This window comes from Erinaceus europaeus, unplaced genomic scaffold (genome assembly GCF_950295315.1).
Source record: "Erinaceus europaeus unplaced genomic scaffold, mEriEur2.1 scaffold_473, whole genome shotgun sequence".
In the NCBI taxonomy this organism is placed as follows: Eukaryota; Metazoa; Chordata; class Mammalia; order Eulipotyphla; family Erinaceidae; genus Erinaceus; species Erinaceus europaeus.
In genome coordinates, this window is record NW_026647238.1 from 43,409 (window position 1) to 59,698 (window position 16,290).

The 16,290-nt window shown below is 38.9% G+C and overlaps 1 protein-coding gene across 2 annotated transcripts in view; it reads right to left on the minus strand.

The window, feature by feature from the left end:
• ST8SIA4 (ST8 alpha-N-acetyl-neuraminide alpha-2,8-sialyltransferase 4) overlaps positions 1 to 14,713 on the minus strand; it is a 39,416-nt gene extending 24,703 nt beyond the window's left edge. For both annotated transcript variants that reach the window (XM_060183848.1, XM_060183849.1), the window contains exons 1-2: positions 14,284 to 14,713; positions 7,108 to 7,239 (exon numbers count right to left, since the gene is read on the minus strand). In XM_060183848.1, the coding sequence (XP_060039831.1) occupies positions 7,108 to 7,239; positions 14,284 to 14,396 (245 nt within the window). In that variant the 5' untranslated portion in view covers positions 14,397 to 14,713. The remainder of the gene's footprint in view (positions 1 to 7,107; positions 7,240 to 14,283) is intronic.
• Positions 14,714 to 16,290: the final 1,577 nt, after the last annotated feature.

Below are 16,290 nucleotides of genomic sequence, written 5' to 3' on the forward strand. Positions count from 1 at the left end.
AGACAGATGTTAAAAACTAGGCTATAAGAGGTCAGCAAAGTTTTGACATATAATGTATTGTCTAACACATGAAATACAATAATACTTAAGAGATAACACCGTCACATGTGTTCTGTCAATGCTGTGTTACATATATAGCAACAGTAGGTTTTTTTTTTAATGGCAATAGTAAAAAATAAGAAATGTTTCCCAAAACAGACAACACCAGTTTTGCAAATCAGTAAAAACTGAAAATAGAATTTTTGTAGGCAAAATTAAGCACCACCAGTTTCCTTAGTGTATTTTTTAAAAATTATTTTATTTGGGGCCAGGTTTATTGCTGGGGGCTCCCTGTGAATCCACCATTCCTGGTGGCCATCTTTTCCTTTTTTTTCTTTCTAGTTTTGTTTGACAGGACAGAGAGAAGTTGTGGGGAAGGGGAAAGTTACACACAGATAAAGATAGAGAGTTGCAGACCTATATGACCACTTATGAAGCTTCCCCTTTGCAGGTGGGTAGCAGAGGCTGACCCCAGTTCCTTACACATATGTTCTTATTCAAATATGTTAATTCCCAGTCGCCTGCAGGCTTTAAAACTAAAGTTGGGGAAAGAGAGAAAAGCTAAAATGATTTCGGTGTACCCACTCTCTAATAGCGAACAACACTCACACAGAATGCATCCACATAGGCTTATGGTATAAGAAGCAAAAAAGGCTGAAACTAATTACTATGAGTGAATAATATTGTGAGCTTAAATGCTTAAAAAAAACTGTAAGGAAAGGTTAGGCTATTTTTTTCCTTCTTTGTTGGTTTTTAAGCTTTGTTAGATTATAAGTAGTATGAGCTATTAAATGTTCAGTGGGTTTTGCTAAGCCTAGTTCAGAGTTTAGATCTATGACATAAAAATATAGAGGGAAACTAGTGTTTAAAGATAACTAACAAAATGACATTGGAAACTGGAAATATTCCTTACTTACATTAAGCTGAAGTAACTCTATGTCACCAAAGAGAATATATGTGCTTTTGCTCAGTAAATAATTGATATAGATGAAAGTGAAATTACTTCAGAAACAGGGAAAATAAAACACATTTTAACTTCTGGGCTCTAAATAATTTTTTTTTAAAGGCTGATATTTAATATGCAGGTTTTACCAGTGCAACTTTTCCTTAATATGTTTCAGTTTACTACTAGATTTTTAAAGGGATTAGTATTTTCTGTTTGTAACTTAACTTTAAAAAAGAATAATAGCAAACTAACAAAAGTCTCCTATAAAACTTTAATGGTCTTTTTATCAGCATAGCATTGCTTTAGAAATCTCATTTAGATCAGTAAAGAACTAAATTCAGAAAAGAGCTTTATTTCCTTCTAGCTCTGTCCAAGATGGGTCAGAGAAGGTGGGTTCATTGTTCTTGATAGCTGCATAGTATTCCATTGTGTATATATACCACAGCTTTCTCATCCACTCATCTGTTGTTGGGCATCTGGGTTGTTTCCAGGTTTTAGCTATTATGAATTGTGCTGCTATGAACATAGGAGTACACACCTCTTTTTGGTTGGGTGTTATGGAGTCCTTGGGGTATAACCCCAGAAGAGGAATTACTGGATCATATGGAAGGTCCATGTCTAACCTTCTGAGAGTTTTCCAGACTGCTCTCCACAGAGGCTGTACCAATTTACATTCCCACCAGCAATGTAAAAGGAACCCTTGCATAGGGCCCACTTTCCCGTATGCGTCTCCCAATCCATACTAAATAATATTGCATCCGCCGATCACAACCTAACCAACGCAAAAATTGCCACCTCAACATGCTTCACCTCAGACTGTGTCCAGAGACTTCACGTGTAGAATGACAACCCTTCAGCTTCATTACTCGGGTGAGACCTTTCCTTTTATAGTACACTCTAATTTCATCTCAGGTGGTTCACTTTCTAACAAAGTCCCATAACCTAGATATACACCAGTCTTTGTGAGAGAGAGCTTATGTTCACACGTATCCATAAACTACTGCAAAATATATACCTGAAAGCAGAAGTACACTAGAGTTTGCAGTGAGTACCTCCCTAACACTTCCTCTCCACTATTCCAAGCTTTGGATCCATGATTGCTCAACAATTTGTTTGGCTTCGTATGTTAAACTTTCTTTTCAATCACCAGGTTCCAGATGCCACCAGGATGCTGGCCAGGCTTCCCTGGATTGAAGACCCCACCAATGTGTCCTGGAGCTCAGCTTCCCCAGAGACACACCCTACTAGGGAAAGAGAGAGGCAGACTGGGAGTATGGACCGACCAGTCAACGCCCATGTTCAGTGGGGAAGCAATTACAGAAGCCAGACTTTCTACCTTCTGCAACCCTCAATGACCCTGGGTACATGTTCCCAGAGGGATAGAGAATGGGAAAGCTATCAGGGGAGGGGGTGGGTTATGGAGATTGGGTGGTGGGAATTGTGTGGAGTTGTACCCCTCCTACCTTATGGTTTTGTTAATTAATCCTTTCTTAAATAAAAAAAAAAATTAAAAAAAAGAAAAAAAAGAAAAGAAAAGAGCTTTATGATAAATATAACTGAAAGAACCTAAAAATATATTTCACTTTCATTAAAGACTAAAAATCTTAGTCACAAGAAACAGTTTGTTAGAAAATGTTTGCTTAACTGAAAGGTTGTTTTAGACCGTTGAACTGACAAGAATAGATTCGATACAGAAACTTTTCGACTAGAACTTATCTTTCAACATCACTCATCACTTCAAAGAGCAGCTGCTGAATATAGGCGAATTAATTTACTGAACACTGTTTTCGCAAGTTAAGTGTTAAATATAGCTAACCTATCACCAGGTGCCACTCTTTCTTCTCTGTGGGTTTCTTGTCAACAAGAGCATACGTGCTATGGCAACTAAAATATAAACTAAATGACGTTGACTGTTTCAGAAAAATCCAGGAGACTAATCTTACAGTTGGTATTCAAGACAAGTTGAGCAACAAATAAGGTTATACATATTAGGCACCTTGTTTTTGTAAACTTTTGACCCCAGACCAAAAAAAAAAAAAATCACGGAATCTAATCACTTGTTATTGACAAGGTCTATTAACACATGGTGAAAATAAATAACTTTCCTTTTGTAAAGTACTATTGGATAGAGACAAGGAGAAATTGAGTGAGAGAAGAAGAAGAGAGAGTGTCAGAAACAGAGAAACACCTGCAGCTTTACTTCACCACTCATGAAGCTTTCCTCCTGCAGGTGAGAGCCAGGGGCTTCAACCCAGGTCCTTCTCACTGTATAGTATGTGCACTTAACCAGAAGCACTACCACCTGGCCCTCTAAATAAGTAATTTTCTAAGGATACACATATGCATTATAAATTTAGTGAGATTTTGTTCTCAAATAACTTTATTGGGGGAAATAATGATTTGCAAGACAGTTGTCCCATGAGTATAGTTTCTTATCTTCCTGTTATAGGAAGCACCAGTTGAAGTCCTCCTTTACCACCTTGCACTGAGCCCCCTCCATCCTAACAGATCCCGCCCCTTTAGAGTCCTTGGCTCTGCTGAAATAGGCCACAGTCTGTGTATTTTTTCCTTTCTTTGTTTAGTAAGTTCCAGCTATGAGTGAAGTCATCCAACATCTGTCTGCCTATTTTTCCTTAGCATATAGTGATATCACTTTTAATGATAAAAATATTCCTGAGCACAGCTTAATCACGTAAAATCAAAAGTGAGTAGTTGGGATGTTTCAAAAACTTCAAAGCATTTTGAGAGCACTTATAAAATGTGCATAAACATACTTTTAAACTGGAGTAATAACTTCTTCAAAAGCACTATAGATTTGTAAGGTAGAAACAGGAATACAATAATCCAAACTATTTTAATGACCACTTTCCAATATGGCTTATGAAAAAAAAAAAACCTAAGCCAACAATTAGTTAATTCTATATCCTAAAATTTCTATGATAGAGGTCAGATTACTAATCACTAGTCATTACTGCTACAGGCACTTTCTATCTTTCATGCATTATAGTAATTGTTTCACAAGTGATTATCTCCTAGTAAGAAAGTAACACCTTTGTTTTAGTCAACAGATGCTTCTTGTTTCACTGTTGACTTCCTCTTCTGTCAATACTCATATCAAAAGAGTGCTCATATTTCATATTGTTTAGTTGTTACAACGGAAAGATGTCACCCTCAATTGTATCCATGTATCACCAACCGTCCTATGAACTATATATTGGGTAGTTTTAGATTTACTTGCCTTCATTTGACTGTCTTGAAAATAATGAAAACCAATGGCTAGGGGAAGTAGCTTCATAGATAGACTGTAACACTTGCATACATAAGACTCTTACTTGGATCCCAAACACTCACATATGCCAAGGTAAAACTGTACTATGGCCTCTTGCTCCTCTCTCCATCTCTCACTTTTTCATAAAAATAAATATTTAGAAATGTTTGTAAAATGAGCAGAACGTTTATCTGTAGATTTATACACATGCTACATAACATATAGATAGAGATGATATGTATGAGAAAACGTATTAATTAAAGTATTGCCTGTGACCTGGAAAGTTTGCCATAGGTAAAGCACCAGACTTGTAGGCATGAGATCCCAAGTTCAATTCCAGCACTGCTTATGCCAAAGGTATGCTCTGGTGTTCCTATCTCTCTTTCTCTCTCCTTACTTAATAAACAAGTAAATTAATAGAAATTATGGAAAAAAATAATTATTTCAAATTACTTTATTTACTTATCAGACTTTGCTTTATCAAAAATATTAATTAACTTGGGAGATTTATATTAACTAAGTCATGAAATTGTACTTATTTACTTAACTTGTTCATTAATTTTCTTTATCTGGCTTGTATAGTCTGTGTAATTAGACACTTTCTTGAAAAAAACAACAACAACACTGAATCTGACAGCCTCTCAAGGCATTCTTAACAATTAAATATTTAATTTTTAAATTTCTCATGTATTAAGTCCATCCTGACCTACCTAGGCAGGTAACATAGCCAACTTACCCCCAAAACCTCACCTCTCGAGAGCCCCGCCCCACATACACTATGTAAACTTAACAGACAGATAGGGTATGGATATACTAGCCATAACTATCTCTGTCCAGTAGAGAAGCGGTTCAGAAGTCAGAACTCCTTCCTTCTACATGCCCAAACAAATTTTGGTCCATACTCTACAAAAGAGAAAATGTTAGAGAAAGATGGTAAGAAGGCTCTAGAACCCAAATCTACCAGGACTCCAAATGTTTGCGACCAGGAATCTTTATTTTTACCCCATTCCTTAGAAGGAAGAGACTCTGGGAAACACCATAGGAAGACAAGCACTGTCTCTCTTATCTGTGAGGGAAGAGAAAAAAAGAAGGACATCCAGAAGTAGGAATAGGTGTTAAGTGTGGCCTAGAAAGGAAGTGAAGGTAAGGTCATAAAAGTGAATAAAAGGTATATATATACATATATATTCAACCCTTACTTATGACCTTGGGAGGACAATAGCAATTTCCAATGGTAGGAGATGGGGCACAGAGCTCTGGTGGTTGGAATGATGTTTAATTATACCCTGTATTATCTTATAATTTTGTAAATCCCTGTTAAATCACTAATAAGAAATCTACGTGACATCCATCTCTTTTTAAGTTCCAAATATTCTTTCAAACATATTTCAATCATACACTAAATGTCTTTGTTGCAATGGGTTCTATGAACTGATAGTGAATATTCTAAATATGAGTATAGCCAATTTTTCTTTCAAGTTGTTTATAATGTGTGTTATGTGTAGATATGACTCTAGAAGTGAGTAGATAGAAACTCAAATAGATCAGCAGCTAATCAGAAGCACTGACCTTCTCTACAAAATTTCTATGTTAATATGAAAAACCAAAATAATTAGAATTTTTCCAATCCTAGGCAAACTCAATGATTTTATTCTGTAAATAGTGATTGATTTTAATTTAAAAATCCTGATTTGTGGGAGTCGGGCTGTAGCGCAGCAGGTTAAGCGCACGTGGCGCAAAGCACAAGGACCGGCATAAGGATCCCGGTTCGAACCCCAGATCCCCACCTGCAGGGGAGTCGCTTCACAGGCAGTGAAGCAGGCCTACAGGTGTCTATCTTTCTCTCCTCCTCTCTGTCTTCCCTTCCTCTCTCCATTTCTCTCTGTCCTATCCATCAACGACGACAACAACAATAATAACTACAACAATAAAACAACAAGGGCAGCAAAAGGGAATAAATAAATAAAATAAATATTAAAAAAAAACATTAAAAAATCCTGATTTGCTAAAAGATTGATCTGTACATACCAACAAGCATGAGAAAAGTGATATATTTGCTTTGTGCACAATTAGAAAGGTTCAGCCTCGCCTTAACCGGCAGTCACAGAATCATAACAAAAGAATAAAAGATATAATGCACATATGTAAGCACTGAGTTTGACTTCAAGAGCATGGTTTTAGCTAAAATACCAAAATTTTGCAAAGAATCAACTAGTATTGGAAGACAGCTTATTTTATGACTTTTATATATGGAGGATATTATTGTTGAGGTTTTTTTTTAAGACTGTCTTATTCATTTTTATGAGAGAGAATGAGACAGAGAGACAGAAAGATACCAGATCACCACTCCTCATATACAATGCCAAGAATCAATCTTTGTCCCACACATGCAAGTCTCCCTAAACCACCTCTCAAATCACTTACTGAGACTTTTATCATAGTTCGTATAGAAATAGCCACACATACTGTAAGTCAGTTTTATTTATAGTCCACAGAAAATACGTGAAAAGCTATTTAAATATAATAGGAGAAAATGCAGTATCACAAGATTTAATGAAAAAAAAATCAGAAATTCTCAAAATGTATGTCAATCATGAGAAATCAAGTAGAGATTGTTAAATCTCAGTAGTCTGTTGAAAATTTTTCATATGACAATATATTAAAAATTTACATATTCACCCTTAAATTCTAGACTGTATTTCAGTTGTATGATTTCACATCTTTCAATGAATAGACTTGGTGTACACTTGTATTATTTATACTTAAAATTATAATCAACCATTCGATGTAAATATACCAAATTCAACTGCTTCAATAATAAGTGTGAAAACGTTGCCTTATGAAGGAAACTCACCTTATTTCCAAGACCAAAGAAGAATTGATTCTCCAACCTTCTACAGAGTGCTGGAAAATTGAAGAGCCAGCTTTTCGGACAATTTTATCAGAACTATTAACAAGTGATCGACTCAAACATAGTTCACCATCTCTGAAATGAAATTAAAAGGCCAGTTTTATGAATACAGTCAACATTCATCTAAGTAACACATGTAATCTGATTTAAACTTTAGGTGACAAATCATAGATGCGTCCCTTTCTACATGTTAAAAAAAGAACTATGAACATGGTGACAGGTATTACAGGTAAGTAGGTATGACTTTGTTTTGATAATCACCTATGCCTGTTCTTTTTAAAGTAATATCATTTAATATAAAAAAATTCTTTTTGACTTTTATAGAAAAAAATGTTCTCTCCAAGTACATATCTCCTTTACCTTCTCATTTTACTCAGTGTTTAGTTGATAGAGAGAGTCTGTCCAATTCTCTTGCATCTATATGATTGTGACTCTCAAGATTGCAATTTCACTATCAGCAAAGGCACAAAGACATAATAGAATGAGGTTTTGTCTGAGAATAAGAAGACCTTGAAGTATCAGGTGATCTGGACATGTTGTGGATTCTATCACTTGTTAAGCTATACGCCCTTGGAAAAGATTCTTTTTCTAGGACACAGTGGCCTTACTTACCTTGACTACTGAAATAAGATTATCTAATATATAATGATTTTGTGATGATTAAATGGAACGCTGACAGTAACATACTGAGCAAAGCTGAAGTGCTAAATCCCAAAATTACAGTAGTCAAATACACTCCAACAATGAGACATGTTCCTAATAGTTGGGGGTGGGGTGCAGAGATGATATTGTGAAGAAACTTCAATCAACATTATCACTGGCATTTTTGTTACATAAAAAACCAACCATACTTCAACCTCTAATCAGTAGAATCAAGCAAAGTGTAGCATGTGGCATAGTGGTAGCAGGGATACTGTTGATAGTGCTAGTGGGTGAAAGATATCTATGACAACAATCATGACTTAAAGTAAAAACAATTCATTGTTAATGGACTATTTCCTGGTAAAAACAGTATAGATTTACAGATTTAGAATCAAAAGCCAAAGTTGTGGCAAAACCCTTTCAATATTTTCATTTCTTTCTTGATATCCTATCTTAATTTTTTTTTTTTAATCTCAAGGAAAAAAAAAACACAGTTAAAAGCAGCTAAGTCACAAATCTAAAGCTGTGTTTATTATATAGGCAACTCCCTTCTACTATCAGTGGAAACAGTCCTTGTGTAACAGCTGTTAGATGAATTCTGTAATTGGAGTTTGGTATTTTGGTTTGCATTCTTTTTTTAACATGCAGTTCTGATTTGCAGCAAATTCACATCATCAGTTACTCCCTGTGAAATTTAGAACTCTATACCATTAGTATTTTAAATGGCCTCACTAATGAAAGTTACAGTTATATGCTTTTGCATAGCTAATAGTAATCCTTTTATAATAGCCAGGGAAATAGCTCAGCTACTAGAGCACAGACCTTGTAATGCTGTAAGCTCCCAGCTGGATTCTGGCAAAGCACATGTATGGCGCTCTCTCTCTCTCTCCCTCTCTCTCTCTCTCTCTCTCTCCCCTTCTCTCATCTAATACCATAAGTCTATCTGTTATGAAATATGTTCGTTAGCTGTTTACAAAAATAAATTATTTTATAGAGCTCATGTAGGATGCAAGGAAACGTAAGGTATAATTTACTACTTGGTGGACTAGATGTCAGGTTTTAGATTTCCATGTTTAAAAACATCAAGTGCACTTGAACGAAAATGTGAAATACACAGAAGTTAACCTTTACATTTTTAGATATAAGCCTTCAAGATTATGGGCACAGACTCACCATTTCTAGGGTAAAGATGTTTCTAACCTTCGCCTCTCTAATAATTGACCTATCAATACCAGCTTTTTAATAACTACAGCTTATTATAATTATTATCATAATCATTAAACTTATAGAAGAGGTTAAACTATATAAGCTGACATTTTTAGATATGTGGGAGATTGCTTTACTGACAAGGAACTGCAGATATGCTTTACAAGGCAGAATGACTTCTATGACATGCTTAGTTGTGCAGTTTTTCTCAGAACCTTTTAAAAGATAACATGTGTGTTCACATCAGGGCTGGTCAGACAGTTCAACAGATAAGATCCCTTCCTTGCCAAGCATGCAACGCAAGTGAACAATAGCACCACATGAAAGATACTTTTGAAACAAAAAGCAAGTTTAAAAGCTATTGCTTGGCTGAGGTAGATAGCATAATGGTGGGAGTCGGGCTGTAGCGCAGCAGGTTAAGCGCAGGTGGCGCTAAGCACAAGGACCCGCATAAGGATCCTGGTTCAAGCCCTGGCTCCCCACCTGCAGGGGTGTCGCTTCACAAGCGGTGAAACAGGTCTGCAGGTGTCTTATCTTTCTCTCCCTCTCTCTGTCTTCCCCCTCCCCTCTCCATTTCTCTCTGTCCTATCCAACAACAATGACAACAATAATAACTACAACAATAAAACAACAAGGGCAACAAAAGGGAATAAATAAATAAAAATAAATATTAAAAAAATATTTTTAAAAAAAAGATAGCATAATGGTTATACAAAGACTTTCTTGCCTGAGGCTCCAAAGTCTCAGGTTTAATCCTCTGCACCACCATAAACCAGAGCTGACCAGTGCTCCGGTTTAAAAAAAAAAAAAAAAAAGCTACTGCTTATCTATCTATCTATCTATCTATCTCTCCCACTCACATGAAAAAATGGAAAATGTGGCCAACAGTGGAGAACATGCATGTGGGAGGTCCTGGTCCCACCAAAATAAATAAAGATACACATCAGTTTTATATTATTGATATTAACACATTATTCTGCTCCTTGGATTGTTTCCATTGAACAAAACTTTGAATGGAAATAGTTACAATTAATTGCACTATGCCTTTAAGTAAACACTTATTTATCAGGAGATCATATTTAGCACAATCCAAGGCATTGAAGTTAACATCTTTGTTAAATGGATCCTGTAGAATATTTTACTTGTGATTCTGGTTGTATTCTGTCTTGGCAAATATTTTTCTCTTCTGTGAATGTAAGACATGAAGGATCTTGCCATCCCTTACTGATTTCTCATTTCAGGTAGGATATGAGTGTACCAGCTGCACTGAAAGCATTTTTTGCATAGGTGTATACTCAAGATTCAATATACATTTTAAACAGAAAATTATACATCATACCAAAGAAGTAATGCACCACAAAACAACATACATGTATTTATACATATACAGTAGTAGTTCTGCTGACAAGTAAGAAATTCCTACTTACTCATTCATAGTGACAAATCACTAGTTATGTTATCAAAATTTGACAACATTTTTCTCTTAAAATAGCAGGCATCATAATTAACACTGTAGTTCAGTACTACATAATAGTATGATCAATTCGTTTTGTAAAAGGGGGGTTTCAAAAGTCCTAATAAAACCCCACTGAAAATACTTTGTGAGTTGGCTTTGAAATGCATGTGATATTTTAATTTTGTTTTGTTTTTAGGGGTAACACTGGTTTGTAAGACTGTATAGATTTTAGGGGTATAATTTCAGCCAATCCAGACAGTGTCAGTGTGTTATCTGTGGACCAGCTTCAACTTCTTCTTTTTAATATGAACTTATAAAACATTTAAAAGGAAGAAGTTCTATCAAACTGAACTCCAACACAAACAGTTGGTAATGTGTTCTCACTACCTAATGCCAAACAGCGAAAAATAAAGATGCAGTGGTTGATCTTAAATTATCACACATAGTTTTCAGTAAAAATTTAAATGTAGCACAAAGCAAAGTAATACTTCTTGATTTCTTAATATACAAGTATGTTCTATCCTAGAACAAGCTGAAACTAACTTTACTGAAAATGATGCTGCTATAAGTACTCATGCATATCTCCATTGCCAACTCTAAATTAATTTCAGAACTAGTACTTGTGAATGTTCATTCAGACATTTGTACACAATTTAAAAGGAAGATATCTAGATATGAAAAGTTAAAGTCTTATGTGATTGACTAGGAAAATATTATGTAGCAAGCTTTGTATAATATTAAAATTTATGTAATATTTTCAAATATGCTATCTCATTACTTCTAATTGAACTCCAAAGATAACAGAGACAACAAAATTGTGGGTTAATTCTGAGGCATGAGACATTTTTCCTACTTTAAAATATAAAAGGTCAAGAACAGTCAATAGTCTTCTTGAATAGTCAAGAACAGAGCATTTCATACTCCTAATTCCCTGAGTTAAACTTTACCAACTTATAAGTACAATAGACAATTTGCATGTCTTCCTGGCGTGGGGGGGGGGGGGATACTAGTTTTCAATGTCCAACCATTACTTGACCTATTCCCTAATATTTTATTGCTGAAAAAATGTGGTTAAAATTCCTCTGGAGATACTAGAATATAAGTGGGTGGTAGGAAATCCGTGCTAATGTTCTCTTTTTCCTTATGCATAGAACAACTAACTACTCAATATTACATGTGGGAATAGCAAAGCTTCACTGACTCTAGATGGACCCTGCAGATAAACCGTCTACTATTGCAATATGGGTGCGGAAAAGCTACTAAGAATTTAGGGGGTATATTCTGCGATACAGAAACCATAAAAAACACTTAATTGAATATACTGCCCACTGGCAAGGTACGCAGTGCCACCCAAAGGTCGGAGAGATTGAGTCCGTTGCCTCACTTGTGAATACTGGCCTGAGCTCTGATGCCAAGTCACCACTCCAGTGTGACCATGTCAAAACTAGCTCTCCACGTGGCTGCCTAAACCCGGTTACTTGATTTGATCCTTTGATGAATCCGCTCCTCCACCAGAAGCGCTATAGGTAGTTGAAAGGAAGCCATGGACTTGGTAGGATCACAAGCCTTTCCACGGAACGTTTCCACCAAGAATGACAAGGGAAAGGGCTCTCCTGGGGGGGGGGGGGGGTGCTAACTGTGCTCACTTTACTCCCAATAACTCCACGTTTTCTGTAAAGAGCAGGCAGCAGTCCGCCACCAGCGGAACGCAGCCAGACACTGGCAGGAGATCGACATCCCCAGCAGGCTCTCCGCTTTGCCTCGCAGGACTGTAATTGCGGGTTTTAATTAAGGAGGAGGAGCAGGGTTGCCAGCTGAGCAATAAAAGTGATTTTTAAAAATAAGAATCTGATTCTCCAATAAAGTCCCCCCAACCCCCTACCCCCACCCCCCTCTTCTCACTCATTCTCCTAGCCTGGGAGTTAGCTCTTGGGGAGCCTCTCCTTCCTCTTAAATTCCAGCCTGCCCCACGCTTTCCCATCGGAGCTGGGAAGAAACAGCAGCTCAGCCAGAAAAGGGTGGGAACCAAAGCCAGCCGGCCAGTCTAACTCCCTGCAGCTCTCCCTTGTCGCTCTGGACAGCGCCCACTGGCTGCAAAGGGCTGGAAGAGGAGTCTCTTTGTGAAACGTGAAATATTTGGGGTCCGACATATCCCCCAGGAGGAAGCGGGGTGCGCCCCCCTCCTTCCTGCAGACGGTTTGGGGAGGCGCAGAAAGACGCTTTGGCAGCACACAGAGTCTTCAAACACTCGCCCCACCCACTCCTGTTCTCCAGAGTCCCAAGCTGTGGGTTGAACCCTCAGAGTCCTAGAGAGGCTCTGGGAGGCTTTGTCAGGGCTCAGACACATTTTATGAGCCCACAGATCTGGAAGAGAACAAAGAATCTCGATCTCCACGCCCCAGACTCTCTTTCTCCCCCATGCGCCCATCCATCACCTTCCTAAAGATCCCTTTGTCTGCTGGTAGAGCACAGGTCGGACTAAGACACCCCGGTACACACACCCTATAACCCCTTAGCCCATATGTTCAAGTCCAAGTCCTTCTTTTTTTCTGACAACTAAGCTAGGCTGCATTTTAAACCCACTCACTCCTAGTGCAATCGATCTCACACAGTTGAGCTGCCCCCTCTCCAAGAATAGACCATTTCTAGATTTGCTGGTACATAACGACCATCCAGCCAGTTCCTTTTACAATTTTCCATTCTCTTCTAATTCCTTTGCGCTGCACTTCTGTTATTTTAGTTTCCTACAAAATAGCAGCTCCTATCAAGAAAAGTCTGTATCTTGCTGCTCACTTAGATGATCAGGACAGCAAGTTCCCCTGTTTGTATTTATGTACATGCATACATTTTAGCAGTCCCGTGCTACACACATGACAAAGATTCTATCCTTGGATTAAAAAAAAAAAGCCAGAGAAATTAAAACCTGGCGGGCGTCCCTGCAAGTTTGGAACTTCCCATAGCGGATGCCTCTGGATAAGATAGGATTTCCGAAACAGGACTTTGAACAGAGTTGACAACCAGATTTACATCCTCAGAAAACACTTCCAGGCTAGTCAGCAACACAAAAGTTGCAGCCACCTCCTGGGTAAACTTCAAAGACGGGGGGGGGGGGGGGGGGGGGCAGGGAGAGAGAAGAGAGGAAGGAAATGAGATATTTAGAGAACTTTCTGGGGTGGGGGTAGGAGGAGTCTCTGAACTCATTTGGACTAAAGAAATAACAAAACAACAAAAAAAAGTCACTCTGTAGCTACCCAATTTCTAACGATGTAAGCATGTAACCCATAGAAGAGCAAAAGAGTAAGTTTTCTTGAATGTACGAGTTTCTAAATCAAATGACAATTCTCTAGTCGTCCTCAACATACAATAAAATAATAATAAATGAATAAGAGAGAAACACATTTCCTGTCTCTTGAGCTTCAGCTCTTCAAGGAGCAAATTTTCTCTTGCACCTCTTTAGAGTGTCAGGGCAGAGAAAAAAGGCAATGAAATGGTGAGTAAAGACATCTAGTTTGAGTTCTGCCCACCGATTAAAGGGACAAGGACACACGTTCTTTGTTGACACTTCTGCAGTGACTTCTCATTTAGCGTGCGAACCCTGGCGCCAAGGCTACCACCGCACAGGGTAAGTTGAACTGGAAACAACAGCTCACAGCGAAGCTTACACACCTCAACAACAGCCTTTTGTTATTTAATTCACGAGATTAAACACAGAGAAGCTCATTAACATAACTAGCCCACCCGTCACTCGATCGACATGCACATTTCATTTATGACTTGACTTTTTGTCACGACCTAAAATGAAGCTTTGCATTTACCCGATGAGTGGCGTTTCCTGGTGTTCCTCAGTTCTCGCTATTTCTTTTGTCTTATAAAAGATCAGAAGCAGACTTATCGTGCAGATTGTCCACCTCTTCCTAATGGAGCGCATCTTGGGAGCCCGAGAAAGTCCTGGTTGTCCCAGCTCCCCCACCTTCCCTCGATATAAAGGCTCCGTTTGGGGGCAATAGAGTTGTGGGGGTGGGTGGGTGTCTGCAAAATGCAAGCCCAGCGTGAAGCCAGGATCTCAGCAGCAGGTCGCGAAGGTCCTCTGTGGTCGATCTCCCCCCTGGTCTTCAAAGCGTTCTCTACCGGCTCGGTTCGCGCCAGCGCTGCTACGGTCTCTCCGCGTCCCCTCCCAGGAGCTCAGGTTTCTTTTCTGGTGAGATACCTTGTGCACTGGAGGTGGCGGCCGCTGCTGCTGCTTGGGTTCGGGGGCGTCACTAGCCCTTCTCTTTCGTTCGCAGGGAGAGGATGAGCAAAAGCAGCCAATCACCGGACTGAGGGGGCGGAGGCAGCTGTAGCTAGAGTAACGTAGCAGCCACTGCCTGCTCGGCGCCGAAAGGGGAAGCTCACTATCTCAGAATCTTGGACACACACACACACACACACACACAACACACTCACGCACTCACAATCCCTCATTTTCACGCACTACCGCTCGCACTTTCTTATGGGAGTGCAGAGCGCTAGGAGTAAGTCAGGTCAGGTACCCCTCTCGGGACTCCGGAGCATCAGCTCTCTAGAATATGGAGAAGCGAGATAGTTTGCATCAAAAAGGTGGAGAGGACACCTTTACTGGGGACAGATAAGAGAACTGTACTGCAGCAGGGGTGTCTTTGAAAAAAAGAAAAAGGAAAGAAAGAAAAAAGAGCGGGGACACACACACACACCCTTCCTAGTAGAACGAATGTGGGGATGAATGGAGCAAGAGGAGGAGGTAGAGGTTTGTATATTCCATACACCACTCAACCTGAAAAGCACAATTACCAGACTAAAACTGTTGACTCACAGTATAGGTGGGTTATGGATGACGACCCCAACATAGAAATGATAGGTGTCACTAGGAATTTTGAGGATCTTTGGGACTTTCTCTCATTGCTATTTGGAAATAGTTCACAAAGAAGTCAAGGTAATTTTAACCCCATCTGAACTAAGTGTGTGTGTGTGGGGGGGGGGGGCGTTCCCAAAAACAACAACAGGAAAAGCCTCCACCAAGGACCTCCTTTTCAAGAGCAGTCGTACCCACACCCACACATAAGAAGAGAGCAGGCAAGCAAGAAAGGCAAACTCTCCACCAATAATCTGAATGATAATGCATTTATCAAGTTTAATTCTATCCTCCCACATAGTTTTTTCTCTATCTTAGGGTGTGTGTGTGTGTGTGTGTGTGTGTGTGCGCGCGCGCGTGCAAGCGCACGTGCACAAGTGAGAATCTCTCCATCACCCTTTGGACACTGCCCTCCCTGAGAGCAACTTATGATTCCTTTGTAAGAAACCTAGGTTTGTTACACACAGGCTTGATGAAGATGGTTCAGAAGGTATTCCTAGCATGAGACAGTGTCTGTCTGGTGCCAGAATTCCCCTATCTATATGCACCCTTAAAGTGTCTTTCAGGTGAATTCCTGTTCCTTCAGGTTGAGCAGAGGCTCCAGTATTTTTGTGTCTGAAGTTTACACCTCCCTAAGTGCAGAATTGATGAGGTCTACCACTAGCCTTCAGTTAAAGGGGGGCCGACAATCAGTCTTCTGAACAACTTAAAACAGCAAAGATAATACCCAGAAACTTTGCTTTTAAGATCTTAACTTTAAGATCTGTTCCTTCTAATATTTACCATTCCTGTACTGGGTTTAGGAAGTTAAGAAGCAGCTTGTTTTAGAGCCTAGCACTCACAGCAGGGGAACTAAGGGATTGGCTCTAAAATGCTCAAAGGAGCAAGTAATTATGAGCCTTTATTGACACTACAAGTAGCCCTCTGGGAGCCTTTCCAGTTTATTGATGTCTAG